The sequence below is a fragment of the Protopterus annectens genome, chromosome 12.part0 (genome assembly GCF_019279795.1).
Source record: "Protopterus annectens isolate FY-2018-M chromosome 12.part0, PAN1.0, whole genome shotgun sequence".
Lineage (NCBI taxonomy): Eukaryota > Metazoa > Chordata > Ceratodontiformes > Protopteridae > Protopterus > Protopterus annectens.
In genome coordinates this window covers 875,282,239-875,308,136 of record NC_056746.1, presented here as the reverse complement: position 1 = coordinate 875,308,136, position 25,898 = coordinate 875,282,239, and the positions used below count along the sequence as shown (strand labels likewise).

The 25,898-nt window shown below is 40.1% G+C and overlaps 1 protein-coding gene across 1 annotated transcript; it reads left to right on the top strand.

Annotated features, from left to right (window-relative positions):
- The first annotated feature begins 20,138 nt into the window (after positions 1 to 20,138).
- On the top strand, positions 20,139 to 21,843 carry BHLHE23 (basic helix-loop-helix family member e23). Its single transcript, XM_044090561.1, has one exon. It carries the CDS (start codon positions 20,250 to 20,252, stop codon positions 20,973 to 20,975), a length of 726 nt encoding a protein of 241 aa, XP_043946496.1. The 5' UTR covers positions 20,139 to 20,249; the 3' UTR covers positions 20,976 to 21,843.
- Positions 21,844 to 25,898: the final 4,055 nt, after the last annotated feature.

Genomic DNA, 25,898 nt, shown 5'->3' with positions numbered 1-25,898 from the left:
TACAGTGTGTCCACCTGGCATGTACCACTTATATACAAGCATGTCCAACTGGCACGTACCAGTGCTATTGCCTGTCACTATGATGACTATGTTGTACATGTGGCAATAGAGCTATTCTCATGTACACAGTCAAAGCACACCTCCCAACATACAACAGTACAGCCTGTGGGGGATGCACATATGCAGCCCTGCTGGGGGTTATACTGTCACGAACCCTGACTGCACCTGACAGTCATGTGGGGATGTGCAACATTGGCAAAGCACCCCACACATCACATAGTCCCACATGATCCCCACCACAGGCCACACATATGGAGACACCTTGTACAGTACCCCTCCATACTCTGTGTGGGCACCAATGGCAGCCCACATCGCCAAACACAACCACACCAACCTATAGCCCACAGACACATATGCCCATCACATACAGCCAATAGGGTGTCATAACATACACAACATACCTGTCATAGGTGACTGTCAGCGGTCACACTGCTGTTCCACTCAGCAGGCTACACAAGGCAATAGTCACTTACATCCTGCTGTCAAGTAACTGGTTCTGCAACATAACCTATTATTACATGCCACAACTCAGCAGGTACGATGTGACTCATCTTCCATGTTTGTGTGACTGAAGTTGTATCTCAGGGCACAGACTACATGTGCAGGGACATGCAATAGCCCACCAGTGTTGTAGTCCTGATGATGTGGTCCAAGCCCTGGGAAGCATTTTGCGGTCATCCGGACCTGTTACCACTGTACTACGAATGACTGTGTCACTCCCAACAGTTGTCCATGCTTCTGCTGTCATTCCACAGGCATCTAGTATGCATCCACTTTGACAGACCTGGTCAAACAACATGATGCTGTGGCACAGTTGACCTGCACCTGTCAGCCCTGGGAGTACGGATCACATGCTGGACTCTTGCTGCTTTTATACTGCCTGTCTTGCACAGTGTCCAATAACAGTCACCACCAGAATGGGAACTGGCTAGCGAAGCATGTGGTCATGTCACACAATGCTTGACATCATCCTCTGTGATGCACGCAGGCAAGGCACACCTGATACTGCACCACTTCAATATCTCTGCAGTGACTGGGACCTGCCTCTTGGCTCTGCAGAGCACACCTGCAATGACTGGTTATAGACAGACCGTACCTCTCAGGCATGTACCTGGACTGGCACACCCATGGCTGAGGTGTCCCCATATTCCACTATGTTGTACAAACATCCCAGCTGGTTACTTAGCACATTGCATCACAGGTGCTCCACATGCATATAACTGTGTCCAGAACTACTGCTGCTACTGATGTGAGACTGACAGTAACCCACACTTAACTGTGATAGCCGCACATGTACCGACACATTAGGCGTATGCTGTGCGCGAGTCATACCCTCCGCTCGGCTGGTTCAACCCATACACCACCTCCAAGACCAACAGTATCCTTGACATGGACACTACCAACATGTGACTGCTGTTCCACACCTGGGGTTATCCCCTCATTGGTGGAATCCGCACATATACTACTCACCCTTGTTAGCCACATACCGGCACCACACACTTCACGGCATACACAGTAGATGTGTACTACAACACCTACTATAGATGTCGTATGACAGCGGTAGTTGTTGTCGTGACACACGTGCAGGTGGACAATGCACATGCAAATGCTGAGACATACCCCAGTGCACTTCATTAGCATGTACACGACAATATGGTTCATGCTATTCCACACAGAGCCATGATGGTACACACCAGATAACAGACAACACTCTGGGGGTGCGGTCCCATGGACATACTTTACTACAACAGGTGAGGGCTGTTGCACAGTGGTGTACATTCCCATGGGTGGGGTAACTCACTGGTCAGCCTCGGTAGGGCCACGGGATCCCTCATCACATACTCCATAACTAGCTACATACACATTACTGTGACACATTCCGAGATGTACCACAAGGCATTATGGTGGTATGTCAGTAGTCGTATGCAATACTCACATCTGCTCACACATACAACTGTCACTCTGGAACATGACAGTAACAGGTGATGTTGGCAACATGCTGTCTGATGGCTTCAATGCTAACATTACACCCTCTCACTCCCTACGGGGCCACATTCCTTGCAGGAACATTGCGGTGTACCTGCGGTCACACCTACACAGTACTGACCTGCACTCTATATGTCCTAGGACACAGGCCCCTTGTCACCCTACAAAATCCCAGGCTGTGATGTCCACAGACCTCTGAATGGCATGTCTCCCCACTGGGACACCATATTCAGTAATAGCCTTGTACCAGACATTGTGGCCCCTGACTGGCACACAGTGACAGTAATACTCCACACAGGTGGCGCCACAATGCACGACTGGGACTATTGCCCTACACACCTCACTGGACTGTTGTGCATAGCTATAGGGCACATCATCATGGACATCATTCACTGAGTCTTTGTTGTGCTCCAGTCCTTTGATGCCAGCTGGGTTGGTCTTGTTGGGGCCATAGCATGCCTCCTACACCTGTTGAACACCTTTCATACAGTCGCCAGAGTAGTTGATGATGACACGGGGGTCCACACAGCCTACATTGTCCTCTCGCTGCCATTCATCACCGTTCTCCATTCTGGTATTGACAACATACACATCCACCTGCACATCACAACATATGTCTCCGGATGTTATGCAAAGTGGCTAATGGATGGGACGCACACACTGAGGGTGGCATACCATATCACATACTGCATTCCAGTTACACTTGGCATACCACAGTCCTCAGTCATGGGGCCCTCATGTTCGGTATATGCTTCCCTGAGGTACAGGCTACCACTGAGGGGACTTCCCTGCCTAGATTTACAGACCACTGCATACCCAGTGCCGTTGTTGCTCCACCAGCTGATACAGACCCCATCCATATGGGTGTCACTGTGACGGATACCGATATGAACATCATGGCCTCTACCTGCATGACACTTGGTATGAACATCACCTTTGCAGTACACCATCCACCCACTGGTTATCACATAGGTGTTAGTCCCCTACATACATGTCGCATTGTACGTATTTGTAAGACACATGTATGTCGCACACACTCCTGTGATTACCACATTGCCACTGTGGCATGGATATCCTTCTACATGTCCACACATGTCTGTACTGGGTGTGTAGTTGGTACATAGGCACCCATTGTACCTCTGAACACCAGACTTATACACACATGCATGAGTACAACACCCCGCTTAGGGTGTACCTTACACAACAGCTTTACATAACTCAACATTAAAACACCATGACGTTTATTGAGCTACGACAGTTACAGTTTGAGGCTTATGTACAGACACCACGTCTGTACACATCTAGGGACTACATAGTCAGGGGTGACCTCTGCTGCAAAGACAGGGCCCATGTCTGCAAATATGTTAATGGATATACTCCACATACACGACATAAACAATAGCCACTATGAGCATGATGCTCATGAATATGTGCACACACGCGACAGTGTGTGGCATGTGCTTGGGGGTTGCATTCCCAGACCGGATACTCGTCATGCTTTGGGACATGATTCCTATGTACATCACGCATGGACAGTCAGTAGCAGTGTTCATGTGATACCTCACTTGGTGGATGGTGGACACATGTACGCCAGGGATCACTGCAGTGGCTGTACTGTGCAGAGATGCAGGTTACACATGGCTCTTCTGTTCACAGGATACTACCCTAGAGAGGTGCCACTGGTGTGCACACTGTAGTAGTTGTTACACATAGACTTGCCAGACTACATGGTACCCCACTATGAACCTGTGGAGCTATTACATGTCCTTTGTACATGGTTACTGGAATAGCCCTTCCAGTTAGATTAGCTGTCACGCTATTACAATGTCCCATGACTACAGGCCATATGTATCCTGTTACTGTACACACCAATCATGTTCATGTTTGTCTGTCACATCTCTTCTGCTATTCTAGTATGGGAGTAATGTTTGCGTCCTTTGCAGATGCACAGAGTGGATTGCATTATTTATTTCATCATAACTGTTTATACATAAATTAATTACATACTACTCACATCACTATACGATACCTTTGTTATGCATCATATGCCTGTTCTCCTGTGTAGCATATCTGACATATCAATCTACTGTACTATAAATTACACATGTTTTACATGGTATCCCATAATTCAAAGCATACTTGCACAGAGGGTCCACCTTAGACATGTCATTGACGTTATATGCCCATACACATGCGTACTGTTACAGTATATCCACATATACTATCCCCTGCTATGGCACGTACTTATTGGACATACCCTGCCACTGACGGCAGGTCATAAGACATTGTTCTGTTTAAAGCCATCATGTTGCATCCCTTGTGGTGTCTGTGCTGTTTACCTTGTGGCCCACTGCTGGACGCACAACTTCTACAAGCATTAGTACGATCAGCAAGACATCACTACATAAATACCATTCCCCACTTTATGCATGGTGGACACTTTTAATTACTGCAAACCAGGCTATGCACACACTGACATAACTTAATACAGAAAATACTATACATACAGTTAGTGTTCTACATACCTTGATATCGTTCCGGTATTTTGTCTCTAGCTCGCTCTTCTGTATCACTCTTTAAACTGTTTTACAGTATGAGCATACAGTTTGCAAATCTGGCAAGTCATCCTTATATACGTCTATACCTGCAACATGTGGTTTACTGCCGCCAATTGGTGGTCCAGTGTGACTAATTATGTGCACTTCAGCTGTGCAGCTACTCCATTCACCAATTACATGGCAACAGTGGGGTATAATTGAATTCTCCACTTGGGCGTTGGCCATTTGCCCTGCCTTTGGGGAGACGATCTGTATTGTGTTTTGTTGTGTGTAATTGCAACTGCTATGTGTAGAGCCAAGTCTATTTTGGAGTCATGTCCCCCATGGATTGTGTGTGACGGCTTGAGTATGTGGTTCTACCTGTGACTGTACCTGTCATCCCACCCGTCTGATAAAGGACTATTGCAAACACCTGTAACATCGCCGTTTGTTCCGTTATACGACGGATACAATTTTGCATGGCGCCTTTAAATGTGTCTCTCACAAGGTATGTTAACGGTTCAGCAGATGTAATTGACTAACTAGATGTTTGGGCTGTGGTTACGGTCTGTATTGCTATTGTTTCCAGTGTGGGGGATGTAGGCGGGTGTAGGTAGCATATACGGTTTTGTGGGGCTTGCATTTCTACGTAGTCCATATATATGTGTGTGGGCCCCTTCCCTAATTACAGTGCTATCACTTAATAGACTTCTGTTACGGGAATTTACTTTGGGCCGTTGTTAATTGGTTTCTATATGGTATGCAGGTGAGGTTGATACTTCCATACCTCCGGATGTACGGCGATATGTGCAGGGATATTTGTAAATGGCCGCTATCCCGTGTATTTCTGTCCCAGATATTTTCAGTCATTGCAGTGGTGTTGGTGTCAGACCCTCTGTGACATTGCTTGCCACCTTTTCATATGGCCATAGTTGGACACTTGCTGGTCACACAGTGATGTTTACAGGCTGACATATGGTCACGGTCAGTACACAGGATAGCACATACTTTTATCCTCATTACATACCAATTGTTCTTGGTCCTTAACTACTTATCAGTTTGCATGTAACATTTCTCTTTCTTACATACAAGCTTGAGTATTTCCTGCAACTATTGCATAATATTTGGGACATACTAATGTCCTAAACTCTCGGACAGTTGCCCTTTGTAATGTTTCATGTCAGGACACACCTGCCCAGGGGGGGCTGTCCCTCCCAATGTGGGACAGGTGTTTACCGCATGCCTACGGCTAGCTATACTCAAACCTACCATAATCATCTAAATCCGAGTTGCCACCTACAGACACACAATGCAGACACACACACACACACACACACACACACACACACACACACACACACACACACACACACACACACACTTTAGTCACATGGGAACACACATGGCACCCTCAACACACACATACACAGGCTACATCACTCACAACCACAGTTGTACACGGTACCTACGTGGACCGCACCGCCGGCAGCGGTGACTATATGTCCTTACTATCGTCATATTGTTCGTGGTTCTACTGTTCTAATACTGTGTTCTTTCTGTCTTTCAGCCTCCTGGTTATGTGTGTCGGTGTGTGACACATTCCATAGTTGGCGGTATCCTATTTATTTGTACCTGAAAGGTGTTTTGAATGTTGTCGACCTATCTATATATTTGCAGATGTCAGTGACCCCTTATATATCGACATATATCACACTATCACCATTTCTATCTGTATTATATATGTGTGTATATATATATATATATATATATATATATATATATATATATATATATATATATATATATATATATATATATATATATATATATATATATATACATATATATATATATATATATATATATACACACATATCTCAGACAGGGGTGGTGACAGGCACACTATGCCTTTCATTGTGTGTTTGTCAGTGTATACTGTGTTTCCTGGACTCCGCATGTTTGTGTCTGTACCTGTCACATTACACACCTGCCATAGGTTAAGATTACCTCCCATCCCACTTTGCGAGGGACAGTCCCTCTTTATGCAGTTGTGTCCTGCAAAATATTTGTGAACATAGCAAATGCCCTGCGACTTTGGGACAAACATATTCCCTATAGTTTATGTCATAGTTGCATAAAACACTTATTCTGTATCTGACCCACCTACATGTTACAGGACAAGGAACACGTACCTACGACCATTATTAGAATAAGCTTTTTATCTATGCAAAACACTGACGTTCTGGTTTTCGTACTGGCCGGGTGTATGTGTCGTCCTGAAAACATCTGGCATATGTCCCACATTGGTCATTTGAACTGTGGCAACCCTTCCGTACGTACATCTTGCCTAGCAATAGTGTTGTATACATGAATGCCAGTTCCACTCCTGGCAGTGGTCGTTTTACCCTTCAGAGCAGGCGCTATTTGTTCAGGGGTGACTAATGCTGATTTCACCTGTTCTGTACATCATTGACCGTGATCTGCACAGTGGTCGGTGACGCCTCGCCCTGTTTTGTGCATATCCGTATAGTCGTATTTAAACATCGCTTACCAGCTGTGGGCAACGCTTATTCCTGCTAATGTGTGCTACACATATTCTGATGACCTGCATTCGGAATGCATTACCTGTGCCGTCGGGATTACGTTACATCCCTTGCGGGACGTGGGACTGGGAACATGCACGACAGTCACTGCATGTACCACTTGGACATCTGGGAGTTGTACACATATTATGTCATTTTGTATGTGCAGTACAATACAGCAGTTACTCCACACTACACTCACATGGATAACTCCATTAATTTACAAATTGATGAGTCCAGTTAATGGTATGTCCATGTGATGTTTACTGGCTGTACTACGGCAGTGGGTATGTATATCACAATTAGCTACACCCGATAATTTGCTATACCTTCATACGACCGTGGATGCAGCATGCCGGGGTGACAAATGCCTGTCATGGGTACATCCCCTGCCTTGACACAACATCCATGATTACATTTTGTGGAGCCCCTCAGTAACGCAGCGGGGAATCCGTGATGAGTGTGTATAGGACAGTGCTTACACACATGTGCTCCCGTGATTGCCTCTGCTCCAGTAAGCGACAGTTGCTTACTCGATGTTGTGGTGACGGGAGTCACTGTTTGCCCTGTTTGGTGTTTTGCCTCTGACAATCGGGTGTGTACCTGCCGATGTACCTGAGAACCTATACACACAGCACCAACAGATGCTGATAGGCCCATCTACTGTTCAGGTGTTGACATTTCCGTGTTCCAATGGCTGTTGCATGTACAATGTTTGAGGGCTGCCTGTGTAGGATTCCACAGTGGGCCACCTATACATCACAATTTACAGGTAGTCGTGTTTGTGTGCCATCCATGTTACTGTGTGTGCAGGTGGGGAGGGGTGTCAGTCCATGGGAGTCTACACTGTCAAGGTATGTGCTATACATTCCCTCTTTGCCAAGGTGTAGGTATATTGGGCATGCCTCCGTCTGCCTACTGGGGCTGGCACAGTGTGTCCGTGGTCTGAATCCCTCTGTGTCTGTGTTGGCCTTGGAAATTGTGGTGGGCTGTGAGGCCCTCCCCCATTTTGACCCTGCTGCAGCTGTTTCCGCAGGATCATATTATGTAGCATGGCACATACTATGAAGATGTGGGCACACATGCCTGAAGAGTACTGCAAGGCTCCACCAGATGTGTCCAAGCACCGGAACCGTGATTTCAGCATCCCGAACACATGCTTTATGATGATTCTGGTTTGTGCTTGTGCCTCAGTATGGTGTTCTTGCATTGGTGTGTGTGCATTTCTGATGGGGGTCATCATCCATGGCTCCGGTGCATAGCCAGCATCCCCCACAAGGTGGTCTTGTGGGATGTCCCCCCTGACAAATACCTGATACAGCTGTGAGGCATGCCAGATATGGGAGTCGTGGTAGCTTCCAGGGCTGCCAGCACACGCATCCATGATAATGCCCTGGGCATTGCACATGACCTGGCAGTTGATGGAGTGGAATACCTTGTGGTTTATGTAGTGCCTACCATACCCACTGGGTGGTGACTTGATTTGTATGTGTGTGCAGTCTATCGCACCCAGTACCTCCGGGTAGTTTGCCACACAGTGGAAGTAATGCATATTGCTGACCAACTCCTCCTGAGTTCGGGGGAAGTATATATGCTCATTGGCATGTGGTAACATGGCATCCATGAACTGGTGTAGTACCCTGGATGTCGATGCCTGTGAGATCCCCATTATATCTCCAGTTGGCCTTTGAAAGGTACCTGTGGCTAGTATTCGCAAGCTTACACATACCTTTGTGTCCACTGGGATGGGTTCCCCTCTGTTGTTTCTGGTTCTCAGGCATGGCCGGCACAGCTCTACCATTTGCTGTAAGATGTCCCTGTCCACCCTGTAATGCTCTACTATCTCCAGCTCATGTAGCCCCTGGTAGGTTACCCTTGGTCTGAACACTCTTCTCCTCCTCCGAGGCCTACGGTGGTTGTCGGCATCATCCTCCACAACACCATCGGTCTGTAACACATGCTGATGAATCACAGCTATGGCAGCTCCCAACATGTCCATTTTAAAAGATCCCCATCTATTTACACATATGGTGTAGTGTTTGGGAATACACAGGTGTGTCTTGGGTGCTTTCACACTTTATACTGTTTTGCTGTGAACACTGATGATGTCATAGGGTGTGTATGTACGATCGTGGCTACAGGGTATCTTCTGTGTTTTATTAACGGAACCACTATTGTGCTGCCTTTGGTGTTGCATTACATTTGGATGCCGTGAATTACCTCCTGCCCTTCCATTTACATTTGTGCAAGTTACCCCTACCATTTGCTGGCATGCATCCAGCTGCCTGCTTTCATTTGTACTTTCCTAGACCTGGCTTATCTTGTGTAATGTGTGCTATTGCCAGTCTACTGTGGGTTTGCTTTGCTCTGCTATGACAGTTCTCCTATCTTTGCATTCCAAGTCCTCCCCTCCTTTCTTTGCAATCCTATGCCTCCCCTATCCTGTTTTGCAGGTTTCTGCATGCAGGCTTGTCTACTGCCGTCGATTGGCCACCTTGAGTTGATTGGTGTTAATTGCTCATTAGTACGCCAATTACTCTGCTTCAGCATTTCCTTCTTTTCTTCCCCTGACCTTCCTGTTTGTACTATTGTTCGCGGCGCGTGCATCCGCTTACCGGGTTTCGTGCACGATTTCATCCCCGTACACATGTGCTTTCGGGCACTATGTGTGCTCTCAGTTAAACGGTTCTATACCTTCCTCCCCACCCCTGTCCTGCAGCTTTGCTTAGCAATGGCCAGGCCAGATTTGCATTGCTCCAATGTGCTTACTGATACAGTGGCACACCCCTCTGCTGATGTCATGTATCACCTCTGATATACTCCTCGGTGTTATAGTGCTGTGCCATCAGGTACATCCTTAATCCAGTGGGACATTTGTGATTCAGTATTACCTGCCTCATTTGCATGGCATTGACTACTAATTCATAGTTACAGTGCTGAACACTGTCGCGGGCCCTTGGCAACCCTTGCACCTTGCTTGTGGTGTGCCATGCCTACCATTGCATATTATGGTGCAATCCTGATTTGTCTTTCATTGTGATTTTATGACATTTGTATATATTTCCTTTGTATTCCTGTTTGTGCACACATGCCCTGCGGTTGTACTGCGCGTTACTGTGGACATGGCCTTAAATGTTGTTTTTTAGGTGTTGTACATCTTTTCTTGTGCCATTGGCTGTGCATTTCACCATTGGCATATGTTAACTTTGTAATACATGAGTCTGGTCCACTTCCATAACTCCGATGTTCTGTTTGGGAAAATGTAAACCATGTTTTTTGGTTTACATTTCCATGGGCTTGCGCTATTCCTGCACCACTTTGTGAATCACTGTATGCCTTCATTAGCATGGTGCAACACTGCACATGGGGTGATTTGCAAACCTATGCCAAGGGCTGCGTAGATCTGGCGTATACCAGTAGTGCACGTGGAGTTGGTTCGTACCTGAATCGCTCGGCGGACATATTTGGCATTGTCCTGCATACACTACGCCTGCGCCTGGCGCAGGTTTCATGAATCCGGGGGTATGAGTAAGCTTCTCAGAAGTAAGAAGCCTGTGGTAAGAATTAAAGCAAAGACTGACTTGTTTTTGGACAATATAATTTTGATATTAGGGTTTAGTGTAAACAATATAAGAGCATTAATACATATTTTCACTGAGGACTTCTGTGAAGTAACTTGAAATATAAAAATTTGTCTTAGGAAGAAGTCCTTTTTCTTATCTGTTTGTAAAGAAGTGCATGGTATAAAAAGGTGTTTGATGAATGTTGATGAATGAAATGTGTGGACTGCATGTGGGAAGTGTAAAATAACTTTAAATATGAAAGAAGGAAGAATGCAGCATTTTAAAAATGTCAATGGGAAAGACTGACTGTAAGCCAAAGGCCATTTTTTAGATGAAAGGAGTTTAGTACAGGACTGTTAAAAAAGAATATGCAGGCAATGTGGAGAGAGGAGACATATAACTAAAAATTGTGAACCAAAGAGTAGTAAATGTAATGTCTAAGGGCATTTTTTTGTTTGATTGCTCTATGTTACAGGACAAAGGAACAGCTGAAGAAAATATTGAAAATGATAGCAAAGAAGATGAGATAGATAATTCTGTGGAAGAAATACAGAAGAAGAACATGTAATAACTTTAGAAGAAATTAAGTTAAATGTTGGATAAAGAGGTGTTATTCAGGAAGAGAATAAGTATAAATACTAACAAGTGAAAAAGGAGAGGTGGATAATTTTAGCACAGGAGAAAAATAAGAACAAAATAATGAAAAGTCAACAGGAAGAAGAAGGGGAAAAAATAAAAGATGGAAAAAAGCAAAGAAGCAAAAAAAGCAAATATCCTAAGCATTGATATAAACAGTATTGTAAGTGGTATCAGGGGCTAATGGTAACTGAATGGTGTAAGAAGATGAAAGCAGAAATCATATGTTTATTATATGTTTATCAGCTACAAGATATATTAAAAAAGAAAAGGGACATAACTGTGACCTTATTTCAAAACAAAAATGTTCAGGTGTAGGGATTTTGATATGAAATGAAGAAATTAAAATATCTGATGTCACAATACAAATAATAAAGTAGGATGCTGATGTGTGATATAAAACAGTAGAAGTGTAAGCTTGTTTGTAATTTATGCATTCACAAATATGACAAGCAGGAAAAATATGCTTGAGGTCATAAAAATATGTTTTGGTTAATATGTGTATTATTATGATAGGAGACTTTATGATTTAAGGAAGGAGAAGGTGAAAGTAACACAAAATGTGAAAGTACTGAAGGAATTTATAAAAAGTGAAGGACTGCAAGGTAGGTAAAAAGAGAATGGACTTATCAAAGAGGGATATTTAAAATAGATATATTATGTAACGTGATCTAATGGAATGGAAGAAATAGAAGGAGGTGTGGAAATTGCTGAGTTTTCTGATCATGGACCTATGTAGGCAAGAGTATGTGAGAATAAACAGAAAATAAAAGAATGGAAAGAAATACCATGGTTAATTGGCAAAAGTTAGTAAAATAAAAGAAATTAAGCTGCAGAGTAAGAAATGATGGGAAGAACATATACACTGGTATGTATGGTCAGTACTGTTCAAAGAAAAGTATAAGAACGTTTTTAGTGGTAGAAAACAGAATGAAACATAAAATATAGTAAGGAATATAAATAAATAACCGAAGAGCTTCAAATAGAAATAGAGAAAAATGAAACAGATTAAGAGAGATACAAAGGAAATTGTATAACAAAACCAAAGAGAAAGGCAAAAATCTGTTATTTAGGCAAATATATTTCTTAAGAGGTAAGAAAAAGGAAGTATCACCTTATTTAAGAAAACAGGTGAGAATGAGAGAATGAAGAATGGATGTGTTATTTGATTAAGGGCTGATAAAAGATAATGGAATAGTGGAAAGATTTGTAGACGCAATGAAGAAGATCCTTCTTTGGAAAAGTTTTTATTTTTTTTCTGTCAGCAGACCATGTGGGGTCTGACTAATTTATGTCACTGTTGTTTCTGTTTGGATATTTTATTTTACTAATGAATAACTTTCTAAGTTATGGTGGCACTACTGAAGTTTCATAATCTTGAAAACTTTTATGTCCAGTAATGATGATGCTGTGCTGGTAATAGGTAGCTGGTGAAATTTTTCTGGTAAGTCATGGCGGTGGGGATCAATCAGTATATTTGGCTATCTGTAGATTGAAGTATGTGTGTATTATTGCTTAACTAGAACTGTATTATAGGTAGGCCATGGTCATCACTGGGGATGAAGACATTACTTTCCAGGGCCATTTTGACTGCTACAGCTAGTATGTATGATAATCTGTAATATAATTTTAATTACAAGATAATCTGTTGCACTATTTTTTGGTATATAGTTTAAAGCTTACAAAAGGGTCAAGTAACAAGCCTCTCACTCTAGTAACTAGCAATTTTGTGTGCGTAAATAAAGTTTGAATATAGCTGGATCAAAAGGTTTTGTAAGGGTGGCAAAGAGCATCAAGTTGACATCAATGACCAATTTATTTTTATAGATTCAGTTGCCCCAGGCTTGTGAAGTCAGATGGAAATTTTTGCTGTATGTTAGCTATGATTTTGTCATTGTCTAGCAAGAGAATATTATCTGTGTAAAGTTACAAATCATTATTGTAAAGAAAAAAATAATAGTGGGTATAGCACTGAGCTGTAAGGTATTAGACAGTGAAAGGTATCTATTTTGGATAATGAGGCATCAATGGAAATCTGGAAAGTTTGAGCTGCAAACTACTTCTGCAGTGTTATAAATGTTCCTGATCAGAAGTTTAGTTTTTCTTCTTTGTGTAGGAGAAGGTTGTGTTTGACCATTTCAAAAGCTTAGTTCATGTCAGTAAAGACCACAGCTGTGAATAGACTGTTATTCATACTATTATAGATATTGTTGGTTACTGAGTAAACTATGGTCAGTGTGCTAAAGTATATGGTAAGAAATCTGTTTACTTCCTATTTTTTTCTAATAGTTTTCTTAAGGGTCACAGACTGGCAAATGGCCTGATATCCTTAGGTCTGGTTGCTGGATGCACTTTGGGGAGTGGTATAATAATGGCATGTTTGAAGGAGTTTGGAACAATGCCAGTGGAAAGAGAAATGTGATAGACAGATATAAATGGTTTGACAATGAATTTGATTTCTAGGCACTGGAAAGTAATATGGAGTTTGCAAAATGTTTCACTAGATCTCTTGTTCAGCTTTTCTAAGAGCTTTCTTACCTGCTTAGATAAAGTCCTTTGAAATAAAAAAACTTGGATAAAAGTTTATTGATGGCAATTGTTGATAGCAGCATGGATGATTTTTGAATGCTTGAGACAGCTTTGTGTCATTTAAGGAGATGATCAGGTACTGATTATATTCAGAGGTGAAGGAAGGTTTTACAGGAACAGAGTTATGGGTGTTAGCTGTTAACCTATCAGTGATTTGACTAGCAAGGTTTTTAATTATTTTTCAGAACAATCTAGGGCATGTTACAAAGGCAAATTGCTTTTATTTAAGGTGCATTGCTTTAGCTGTATTGTTCATAATTCTGCATTGTTTTGTGATCTTAGGTAGGCTTGATGTACATTAATGTAGGGGGAGGTCTTTTTTCCCATTTTCATTGTTTCCATGCCCAGTTGTATTGCCCAATTAGAGACTTTTGTTTTGCTTGTTAGCTGTGGGCACTGTTATTCCCAAAGACATCTAGTAACTTGTAGGAATGGTTGATCTTCTATGTTTGTTAGCTGATTTATGAAGTTGGAAAAGGCTGCACTGGGATCCCTTTCTGTATCTAGTGGATTCCAGTTGATATTCTGTAGTGCGTTATGCAGGACAGCCTTATAATTTCAAATATGGGGCTGCTGACTATAAGTGTTCTAGAGGGATTTTGAGTATTTTGAATAACCACAATCATCAAGGGAGTTTGAGTGAACTGTAACTTTCAAACAAAGATGTGGGATGTTATTCGTGACAAGTCATTGCTCTTCTAGCTGTATCAGTGTTAAGCAGCAAATTAGTCGAGTAAATAGTGGACCAAGTACATTGATATTGAAGTTTTTTAATAATATTTTATTACATTGATACCATTTGGGAACATACTTGTTATTAATTCCTTCAAGATGGGGACTGAAGCGGGTGAGGGAATGTAAGCTATGCCTACTTGATTGTAGATATGACTGCTTAAGATCAGTTTAGCAATTAGGGATGTCACCTTTTGTGGCATTGATCAAGGTGTTTGTTGATTATCAAGTCTGATACCGTTTTTGATGAGTAGAAGTAATGATACTCCCCCATCTGCTTTTGATTCCCAGTGTATTGTCAGTTAATAATTGTATGGCTTTTGCTTAATGTAGCTAGATGTGCAATATTGGCCTTTTATCCAAGTTAGCCAAAAGTGTACAGACATTACTAGTCTGGCTTTTTATACATTCTGTGCACAGCTTTCATTCCCTAACTTCCCATATGCAGTATACACATGATTCGGCCATCATTTTCTGAACCTATAACCCAGTTTCTTTCTGACTATCCATTCAAAACATGTCTACCAGTCCTCATTTCCTGCTCCATGAATTAGCCCTGATCTTTAACATCCCATTTTATCCTAACATTAAATCACATTCTCTAGATAGTGGTACTATCAAATTTATCCAGCAAATGAAGCACCTAGGTATAACTGTAATCAAGACCTAAACTTTAATAAACACATCCAAAACTCTAACTGAAGTTAATGGGCAATCGGGTTCCCTCTCCTTTACTAAAAGTGTCCCTCTCTCCTATCACATTCTAAAAAATATAGCCTCCAGCCTCCTCTTACCAAAACTTGTTTATAGTCAACTCTTGTTCACTAACGGCTCTTCCTCTCCCCTTACCAAACTAACTGCCACAGACAATGAGACTGATGCTTTTAGTACCATTTCATTCATCAGCACTCAGTACTGCGTCAGACTCAAACTCCAAGCCAATGAAGTGACACAATCACAGCAGTAGAGTACCTTGTGTCCTGCACTACATATTATTCTGGGTGCCTATCAAACCCATCAGACCCTAAAATCTTTCTCCTCCTTATCTCTCCAGGTACTAAAATCAAAAATACTACAGTGATGCTGTGTGGTCATTTACTCCAGCAATTTGTGGAATAAACTTCTGTTCAGTCATAACAACTGCTCTTCCACAACCATCTTTGAATCCCTGTTTCTCGATTACGTAAGATCACAGACTGCCTAACACTGCAGTTCAGTTTGAATCCTATTCCAGACTTCCTCAGTTCCAAGCTGAAGACCTTCCACTGTATTCTACCCTACCACTTCTTCTTTCCACAATGTCATTCCTACTTGTTTATATCTACCTATCTCTATATAATATATATATATATATATATATATATATATATATATATATATATATATATATATATATAAGTGCTACAAAATCCTGAAAGCCGAAAATCCTGAGACCAAAACCTTGAAAGTTTTAAATACTGAATCTCATAATACTAAAACACACAGGATACCAACACTTACAATATTCCAGCACAAGTGTATACATAAACACATAAAAGACAAACCATATTACTCTTCTCCAAGTATAAGCAGAGGGGCAAGCAACACTGCACCCCCCATGAAGGGGGCTGCACCGCTGACACCCCCCTGCTACTTAAATATATCAACTCCAAGACTGCACTTAGCATAGTGAAGTGCAATCTCAGAGCTGATATATTTAAGTAGTAGGGGGTGTGGGGGGTGCAGAGGTGCTTGCTCCTCTGCTTATAGTTGTAGGGTAATATGTTTCTGTATGTATTTGTGCTGAAATATAGTAAGTGTTGGTATCCTGTGTGTTTTCACTATTTTAAGAATCAGTATTTTGAACTTTCAAGATTTTGGTCTCATGATTTTGGGCTTTCAGGATTTTGTAGTACTTATATATATATATATATATATATATATATATATATATATATATATATATATATCACATAAACTTTTGATACATTCTTATCTTTGTATTTTGTGTATCTTATACTGAGGAATACAGCACAATTGTTAATTCAGCTGTAACATACATGTATCAAAGGATGCCCTTTTATTGTCATTACTGAGATACTATCAAACCCATCTGAGCCTAAGATCTTTCTCCTCCTTATCTCTCCGGGTACTAAAATAAAAAATACTACATTGATTCTGTATACTTATTCGCCCCAGCAATTCGTGGAATAAACTTCTGTTTAGTCATCACAGCTACTAGCATCCCTATTAAATGTTTGCATTTTCAATGAATATGAGTCCTGTTCACTACTGCCTCTTTGCATTCTGTATAGCTTGTATTTTTTCCACATATATTTTCTAAGTTTTGTGGATAAAATTATTTCCACATTCTATTTATATTTCTGCTTATGTATTTTTTCAAAATATTTACAGTATATATGTATTATTATTGCCTTTGTACACGATACATGCTTGATTTTTGCGCATTTTCTTTATGCATTCTGCTGTACTGTTATTATTATTATTGTATCTGTACATGATACATGCTTGATTTTTGCACATTTTCTTTATGCATTCTGCTGTACTGTTATTATTATTATTGTATCTGTACATGGAGTATGTTTGATTTTCATACACTTTGTTATGCATTGTCTAATGTACTACTTTGTGATATCTTTGTACATGTAGAACCTTGTTCCCTGGGTATCCAATAAAAATGGTCATTACCACCAAGACAACCTTGTTAACAAGACAAAATAAAACAATCTCTGTACAGTGTTATATTTAATTAAAGACATTTCCCGATTTTCTTTTCTATAGTAGTTATGCTTGTGGCAAGGCTTTTTGCTTTTTAGTGTAATTTCCATATTTGCTCTCGGTGTTGTCCACCAAAGCTATATATTCATGTACAGAAATGAAAATGTGTTTCATGCAGGAAACAAGTGATGGTGGACACATAGCTGTAAGATGTATGTCGCTGCTTCTTATTACGAACATAAGTAAGTACATTTTGTTATAAGTCTGCAGAACACAATAAGTAGAAGAGAAATATCTTGATAAAATTCAGGATCATCCCTTGCTCCTATATCAAAACTAATATAACCATTGCAGTACTTCAGACTTGAAAACTTGCCCTGCATACACGCATAGTTATTTTTGGGAAAACAATCTGAAATTAATATTAATTTTGAATGTTTATGTTAAGTGTTTCTTTATATTCATCTGGATAATAATATAGTTAGTTTATATACATATATTTTATTCATTTATCTGACATTTGTTAACCGGGTTAGTCCAACTGGGCAGTAGCCCTTTTTCAGTGGAGGCCCAAGGAGAAAAGCTCCAAGTAGTACATGTAACAAAAGTAATCAAATGACAGAGTAAGCAAAAACATTTAGAGGTAACAAATATGACAAAATAGTCAGAGGAAAAAAACATGCTAGAACATATACAGTAACTTAAAACATACTAGGGTTCTAAAAGTTACATACAGTACTAAAAAAATGGTCACATGCATGCAAAAATAAGGTGAGCAAATAAAATTATAAATGTACACTATGTACAGGAGATAATCCCAAGGCACAGATCACTATCCAAGTCTACAGGGCTGCAGGCTGTGAGAAAAAAATTGACTATTAGCAGATTTGTAAGAGAGACAGAGAGAGAGAGAGAGAGCAGAGATGGTTGCTGCAGGAGTATTAGAGGAGAATAAGAGGAGGGGAAGATAGGGTTAAGTTGGATGATTGCAGAAGCATGACCATGATTTATGAAGGGTATCCTTTAGTGCTGTTTTAAAAGACTGAGGGTTTGGGACATATACATATATATATATATATATATATATATGTGTGTGTTACTATTACTGATCTATGTTTATTTTTTACTGATAATAAATCTGCATCACCTCAGTCCAAGCTCATCCAGCTCCACGTGCTCATTGCTTTGAAATAGGGAAGATATTGATATAAGGAGTTAAAAAGACTTTGGTGACATAAGAGATCTTTTGTGAATCTTGATTTCATATGTAAGAGGTTAAGTGAAGACAACAGAGGTGCTGCATTAATTAAACTCATAGCTAGTAAGCCCTGAAGAACACAGTGAACAGGAAGGGACTGGGAGCAAGAAGGAAAAGAAGTATCCTTCCGGCAACAGTACCACGGCCCGGTTCAGTGCGACTGTCATCTTCTTTGAGACATGTCTGGGGCAGCTGTTCCACCATCTCTATCAATTGTTGCAGTTCTTGTAATACAATATATACCAACTGCCTATTATTATATTTGGGTTCTTAGTTTTTCTGTCAATGGAAGGGGGTTACCTATTAACAGTGCTGAACTTTCTAATTCCATTTCAACTAAATCTCATCTGCCAGCAATCAGTTAAGTCTACACAGATTCTGATCTTTCTGATGCATACCTCTCAACCTCTTAACATAAAACTTCTGGAGAAAGCAAAAAATAATGAAGGGAAAAATGCCCAGAATTAGGGAGAGATGTTTATATATTGTTCTTATAAACTTAGAAAGTTAATAGAATAACAGGAATTGCACTGTCATGCATTTTCTGAAGGATATGAAGTCTGGAACTCAAATGTCTGTCATTATTTAGTGACTACAGTTCTCAGTGATTTGCTAGAAAAACACATTTTTTAATGAGGGACTAACCAAAAAGGTAAGGCAAAAATGTTGACATTCTGCAGAATTCTTGACATTTGAGAGGTAAGCTGTACAGTACATGTTTTTTAGGGTTATAGAAAAGTATGAATATTTCTACATATAAAATATACATCATGAGACAACATTTCTCACAAATGCAGATGTTAAGAATGCAATACCATAACATGGGGAAAGGAAATTAATACTTTCAGTAAAAGGTGTGGTGCTATTTCCACTTAACTGTTAGTGTACTGTGGAAAGAGGATGTGAGGGAAACACTCAAAAACCAGTGAGTTCCCCTTTCCTAGAGGTGGATATATGCATTTTCGAAGCATAAGGGTTATTAATCTAGTTAAGTATTGCTGCTGTTTGCCACTATATTGCAGAAGTATAAAAATTCACAGCCTGCTTGACTGCCATTAACACAAATATCTGAAACAGTAAAAGAAGAATAATTACATTACGGTTTAATAATAATAACCAAAAGTATGAAACTTGTGATGTTACTTGTGTAGACCTACTCTTTTGTCTTGGTTCTGCTTTCAAAAGTTTCCTAGAATGTGTCAGTAGTTTTTCTAGATATAAGTTAATATGCCAGTTACTAGTACTCCAGCGAAAGTGACAGCACAAAAACACATTTCTTGATTATGCTGATGGCTTCCTTCCTGAACTCGAAAAATTAATCCTGTTAATTAGAAACGTTACTCTGATTGGTAGCTGATGAACCCCAGCGGGCTATTTTTGTACTAAAAGTGGGACGGAAAATGATTCATATCCCGCCCATAGCCGGGAAAAATACACTGCTATGCTGAGCCCATCCAAAAGGAGAAAACGTGAACAATCCCTTAACTTTCCATAATCCCCTTACCTGGGGCAGGGAGGAAAGGAAGCTCAAGAAAACCTGGGGGCTTTAGAAGGACGAAATCCTCACACATTCTGGACAGCGTTGAAAATGAGTGTTGGGGAAGGGGCACTTTTCTGCGGCTCTGCTAGCCTTTCGGACAAGGCGATGGCTGAGCTAAGATCGATAACCAGCGACACGTATCTCACACTAACTCAGACCTATGGACAGGCGACTTTCGCTTTTAGCGCTGGCCAAGGTGCTGAAAGCCAGGTGTGCTATCAGGGAACTCCTGGTGCTGAATTAAACTCCGGTCAGTTAGAGAGGTCAGCCGACAGCAGCGAAGAGCAAACGGGAGAAGAAGAGGAAGAAGACAGATTAGAGTCAAGAAAAAACAGCACTGGGTTGGACCGTGAAGACAAACTCAGAAGTTCTGCTGGGAGAAAAAGTAAGGAGCAGAGATCGCTCCGTCTTAGCATTAATGCCAGGGAGAGGAGGAGAATGCATGACTTAAACGATGCTTTAGATGGCCTCCGAGCTGTGATTCCTTACGCACACAGCCCATCAGTGCGGAAATTATCCAAAATTGCAACTTTACTACTGGCCAAAAATTACATACTTATGCAAGCTCAGGCCCTGGAAGAGATGAGAAGGCTGGTAGCGTATTTGAACCAAGGACAACATCTTGCTGCTCCCATCCCAGCAACCATAGCTCCGTTTGGACAATCATCTGTTTATCCGTTCACTGGTACAGCTCTGCCTACTTGTTCAGAGAAATGTACAGCGTTTACAGGTACATCGTCTACACTCTGCAAACATTGCAATGATAAGCCTTAATCTGTCCTTTTCACCTCCTACTTCTTGCTGTCCGTATGTCTCAGTGTGCGGTCTAATGCATTTTCTTAGTTCACTTACCACTCCACGAGAAATTTGACCTTTTACCACTCCATTGGAAATTTCACCTTGTGTAAAACTAATAATTTATAGACATTATGCAGTATGTCCAGCCTCACTGAACGAATGAAAATATATTTCTTGGCTTGCCAACCAGGTCACCATCACTTAACTAACGGAGTTTAAAACAAGGAGTTTAAAAGACCTACATATAGGTGATTGATAATTGCTGACGGCAGTACTAAAGACTCATATATGACATATAGGATTTGCCTGTAGTGCATATAATTTCATATTACATATAAGTATTTGGATGATCGAAAATACTAAGCTATGCAACTTGCTCACATATACTAGAGGCCATTAAATGGAGATTAATTTAATTTAAATAACATCTGCGACGTGCAGGTCTTGAAGCTGCGGTGTTCCACGTAAAAAGTATGCTGCATTTTCAGCGATTCAAAAGTTCACAGCGGGAAACCACAAACTGAACTTTTAATTGGTGCGCTGTTATTTTTGTTCATTACAGAAAAGTTAACTTTAATTGTAATGGGCACATTTTTGCTGTTCATCTAAAAACCTTGAACTTTTTCCACATGTATCAGTCTTTCTATTAATGGAAACATGGTTTAGAAAGCTTATTTGCCTTTATAATAATAAAAAAGCGTATGGTCTGCCTACAGAACAGCTGTGAGTAATGTGATCATCTAGAAAAAGTGTAATGATAGTGCATATATGTGACATAAAATTCAAAAACAGTTCAAGGATGATATCAGAAACTATTATCTCACAGACCGTCATGTCAGAAAACAAAAAGAAACGTAAACTTTATTGGGTGTCCTCTCTTCATAATTTGTACAAAGTAGCTACTGACACTTAATGGACTCCACGACATTTGCTAAATATTTAATGAAGTGCGTGTGTGTGTGTGTGTGTGTGTGTGTGTGTGTGTGTGTGTGTTGAGGACGTTTTGCCAATTAAAATGGTTAACAGAGATTCGTTTTTTTTTTTGTTTGTTTTTCCTTTGCTTGAAACTAGAAGGAGAACTGCGATATAGTAATACAACTGCGTCTTACACTGGACAGCCAAGAGCGCTTAATCAACAAGGTTTTACATCAATGGAGTAAACGTAAGAGTAAATGCATTGCTTTTTTAAATGCCTTTTATGGTTGACTTGACATTTTAAAAGGAATAATGATATGCATGCATCGCCAACATCCAATAACAATCTCTAGGGCCAAATAGACGGGTGGTATAGAAAATAGCCCTAGGGGTAAAGAGCTGTCAAAGAAAATATATTCTTCTTGTGTAAGACTACTTAGAAACAGAAAACAAAATAGCAGTTTCATTGATAGTGTTCTAACTAGGGTTGCCACCTTTTCAAATGCTCAAAGTGGGTCATTTTTTGAACAAAGGTCAGATTTTGCAAGGCAAAACATACCCACGGCCAGTACAAAGGACAGAACTTCACTTTTTTGCCTAAATAAAAGCTTATTCTTGTAGCATTTTAGTTGCTTATTCTGTTTCTTATAACATTTAGATGTTTCAGAAACAGAATAACTGTTTTATGCAACTATTACATAAAATATAGGAAATATGTTTGTCCTAATATCTCAGGACATTTGCCATTTTTTTCAATTTTTATGCAGGACACAACTGCCGAAAGAGGGACTGTCCCTCGCAAAGTGGGACAGGTGGTAACTCTAGTTGTAACACACACACAAACACACACACTTGCATTTACCCTCTTGTTCCCTCTTCATATCAAAAAAGGCAAACGGGGTAAATTTTATCTTGCGCGTTTACTTTGTGTGTGTGTGTGTGGGGGGGGGGGGGGTGAAAACACAGAGAGTTAGCGATCTCTATTACCAACAGATAGAAGTAAAAGTAGCACACGCACATGTACCACCGATTTTGTTTTTTAAGTTTTGGGTTTTCTGGAACTATATAGTTTCAGTTCATAATCTGCGTTAAATAGGTTTGCATAATCTGCCAGGCAGAGCTAAAATGAACATACGGAGTTCTGCTGATTATGTTACTAATCAGATTTATCAGCTTTATATGATGGGTAAGTAGTCCGACTACCATTTAATTCAAAGATAATTGAAAAATTACGGAAACAACAAGAGGTCACCTCCTGAGATAGCACAAAGCAATTCATTTTTATTATTACATTTCAGACCTGAGGAATAGCATCACGGATCCCTGCTTTTTGTGCCAAGTGTATTACGGAATTAGAATAATGAAATTAAATCATATTAATAGAGACAGAATGTGTGTGTGTGTGTGTGTGTGTGTGTGTGTGTGTGTGTGTGTGTGTGTGTGCTCCCATATCACCCATGATAATGAAGACCTGAGTAGGTATTAGGTCATGACAGGTGTTCAGTTTACAACTCAAGGTATAGGATTCAGTTTGATTTCAATGTCATCTGGTATTACTATACCTGTTACATGCTGGCAGTCACAACCAAACAAAAATAATGAAGGACATCTGTGCCTTTGATCAACACAGACCTGTACCGTGTACAGAAAAACAGGTGCAATTCTGGCATACTCCTAGCTCTGTGCTAACCTTTCCTGACGGAACCATTTCTCAGCCAGTGCTGACAGTTCATTTATAGAGCATTGTGTGTGTGTGTGTGTGTGTGTGTGTGTGTGTGTGTGTGTGTGTGTGTGTGTGATGAGGTGAAACAGTAGCTAATGTTCCTTATGATTTAGCATAGCCCTTGGTGGTGTGAATCTTTAACTGGTGAGATTGCATCATAAGGCATTATTAGTATGCAGTGTCAGAGGAAGAGGCCTCCACATAAATTATTTGAAATAATAAATACATTATTTTATTCTTCAGTGCAATCTTTTGAAATGTAGTCAGGTATTAGCTTATACATGTGCATGTTTGAGTAGAGATTATCACATGGACTGCCTAAAATATAAAAATTACCAGAGTTATACAAAGTCATCGTGTCCTGATAACATAAACCAAAGAAAATCACGAGAAACAAAGACAGAAAACAAAGTTAACAGCTCCTTGAGAAGGATAACCACCAACACAGTGGAATGCAGTAGTTGTGCATTAAGTTACAAGAAGTATATGTGTGTCATATGTTAATTAATCTAAAATCTAAATTTTTAAAAGTTTCAGGATGGAGTTTATCAAAAACAGTAAGTTATGAAAAAAAATAATGTTTCTACAGCAGTGCTTTGAAAGGTGGAGCATCCAGTACATCCAGTATAGATCCTTGACCTAATTTCATAATATTCTGAGACTATGAAGGTACACCCAGCATCACTCACATCCTCGAATGGGATTTTCTTTTATATAAGGAAATTCTTGGTCCAAGAAAAGTGCACCTTAACATATTAACGTTTTTCTATCATTTATAATTCTACATTCAGTATATTAGATACTTCATGCTAACACAAGTATCATTGGAAATATATGCAAGGCCTTTAGAGTCACATAGCCACACGTGCACCAAACTGCTTTGTGATATGAGGTTTTGAAAAATAGCTTTACTGGAAGATTCTAGATCAACTTTACAAAGCAGAAGTAATAAAAACATAATTCACTAAAAAAATTAAATGAAAATTACATTACTAAAAGTCATTGCACGGAGACATATTATGCTGAAATAGTAAGAACAGAAAAATACTACATATAAAAACTATGTCATACAGGGAACTTCACCCTTCCCACCTTAAATACTATACAAATTCTGGTATTTTGCAAATAACATAACATCTTTGTAATGTATACATGGGCATTGAAGTTAGAATAAGTAAAAGGGGTGGGTACAAAGCTCCCACAATGGTGATGCAGGGGACTTTATCCCTACTACATAACATTTGTGTGTGTGTGTGTGTGTGTGTGTGTGTGTGTGTGTGTGTGTGTGTGTGTGTGTGTGTGTAAAGAAAATATCACCATGGCTTGGTCACATATTGAGCACTGTGTTATACTTGAAGAAGAGGGAGAATGTGAGATTTGCATTTTTTAGAACATTTCCTCTAAGTTAGTGTAACATGTAAGTTGTTATACAAAGAGATCAGGGTTATAGGAACATGCACTCACATTGAAGGATGTAGAGGGTCTTGCCCACCCCACCCCCCTGGAAAAAGAGAAGTGTTGTGTGTTTTGCAACCCTTTGTATGTTGGTTGTTTAAGTTTGTGATGTTTTCAGTTTTCTAGACTGTGAGACTGATTTTTTGTCAGAATGTGGGAGGCAATCTTTCATAGTGAATAACTCACAAATAAATATTTACAACTGCTTCCAAATGCTCTCTCCATATGATGAAATTATTATTGATACTGTCTGACTGAATGCACATTTTTTTCAATGGGAAATTCTTATTTTGCCAGATGTAAAGAAATTCCTCCATCAGACACACATGGATTTCAAATGCATAACATAAAATACAGGTTATGACTGAAATTTGTGAAAATGTGGTTGTTCTGAATTCCTATGGCAAGATGAACAATACACTTACACAAGAACAATTAAGTGGAACAATTTAGCATAAAGAGAAAATAATAATCACTGATCTGGCAGCAGGCATGAGTGTGAAATAAAATTAAGTTTAAAACATGCAATGTCTCATTATGTAATAGTGGCTATAGAAACTGCACCAACAAAAATAAATAATTGGCCACCACCAAGTTTATTAATTTCTGCAGGCATTTATTTTTTGATACCTACCTTATCCTACTCAGAGTTATAGGGGAGGTGAAGTCTGTTCCAGCTTTCAGTAGATATAAGGTAAAGAGGTAATGCTGGAAAAAATGCCAGTCTATTGCCAGACACATGCACATATTAATCCACTGCACACCCAACTACAGGCAGTTTGAAGGTTTGCCAGTACACTTGTGGC

Coding starts and splice junctions, on each gene's coding strand:
- BHLHE23 (XM_044090561.1), top strand. CDS start 20,250: ATGAGTGTTGGGGAAGGGGCACTTTTCTGCGGCTCTGCTAGCCTTTCG.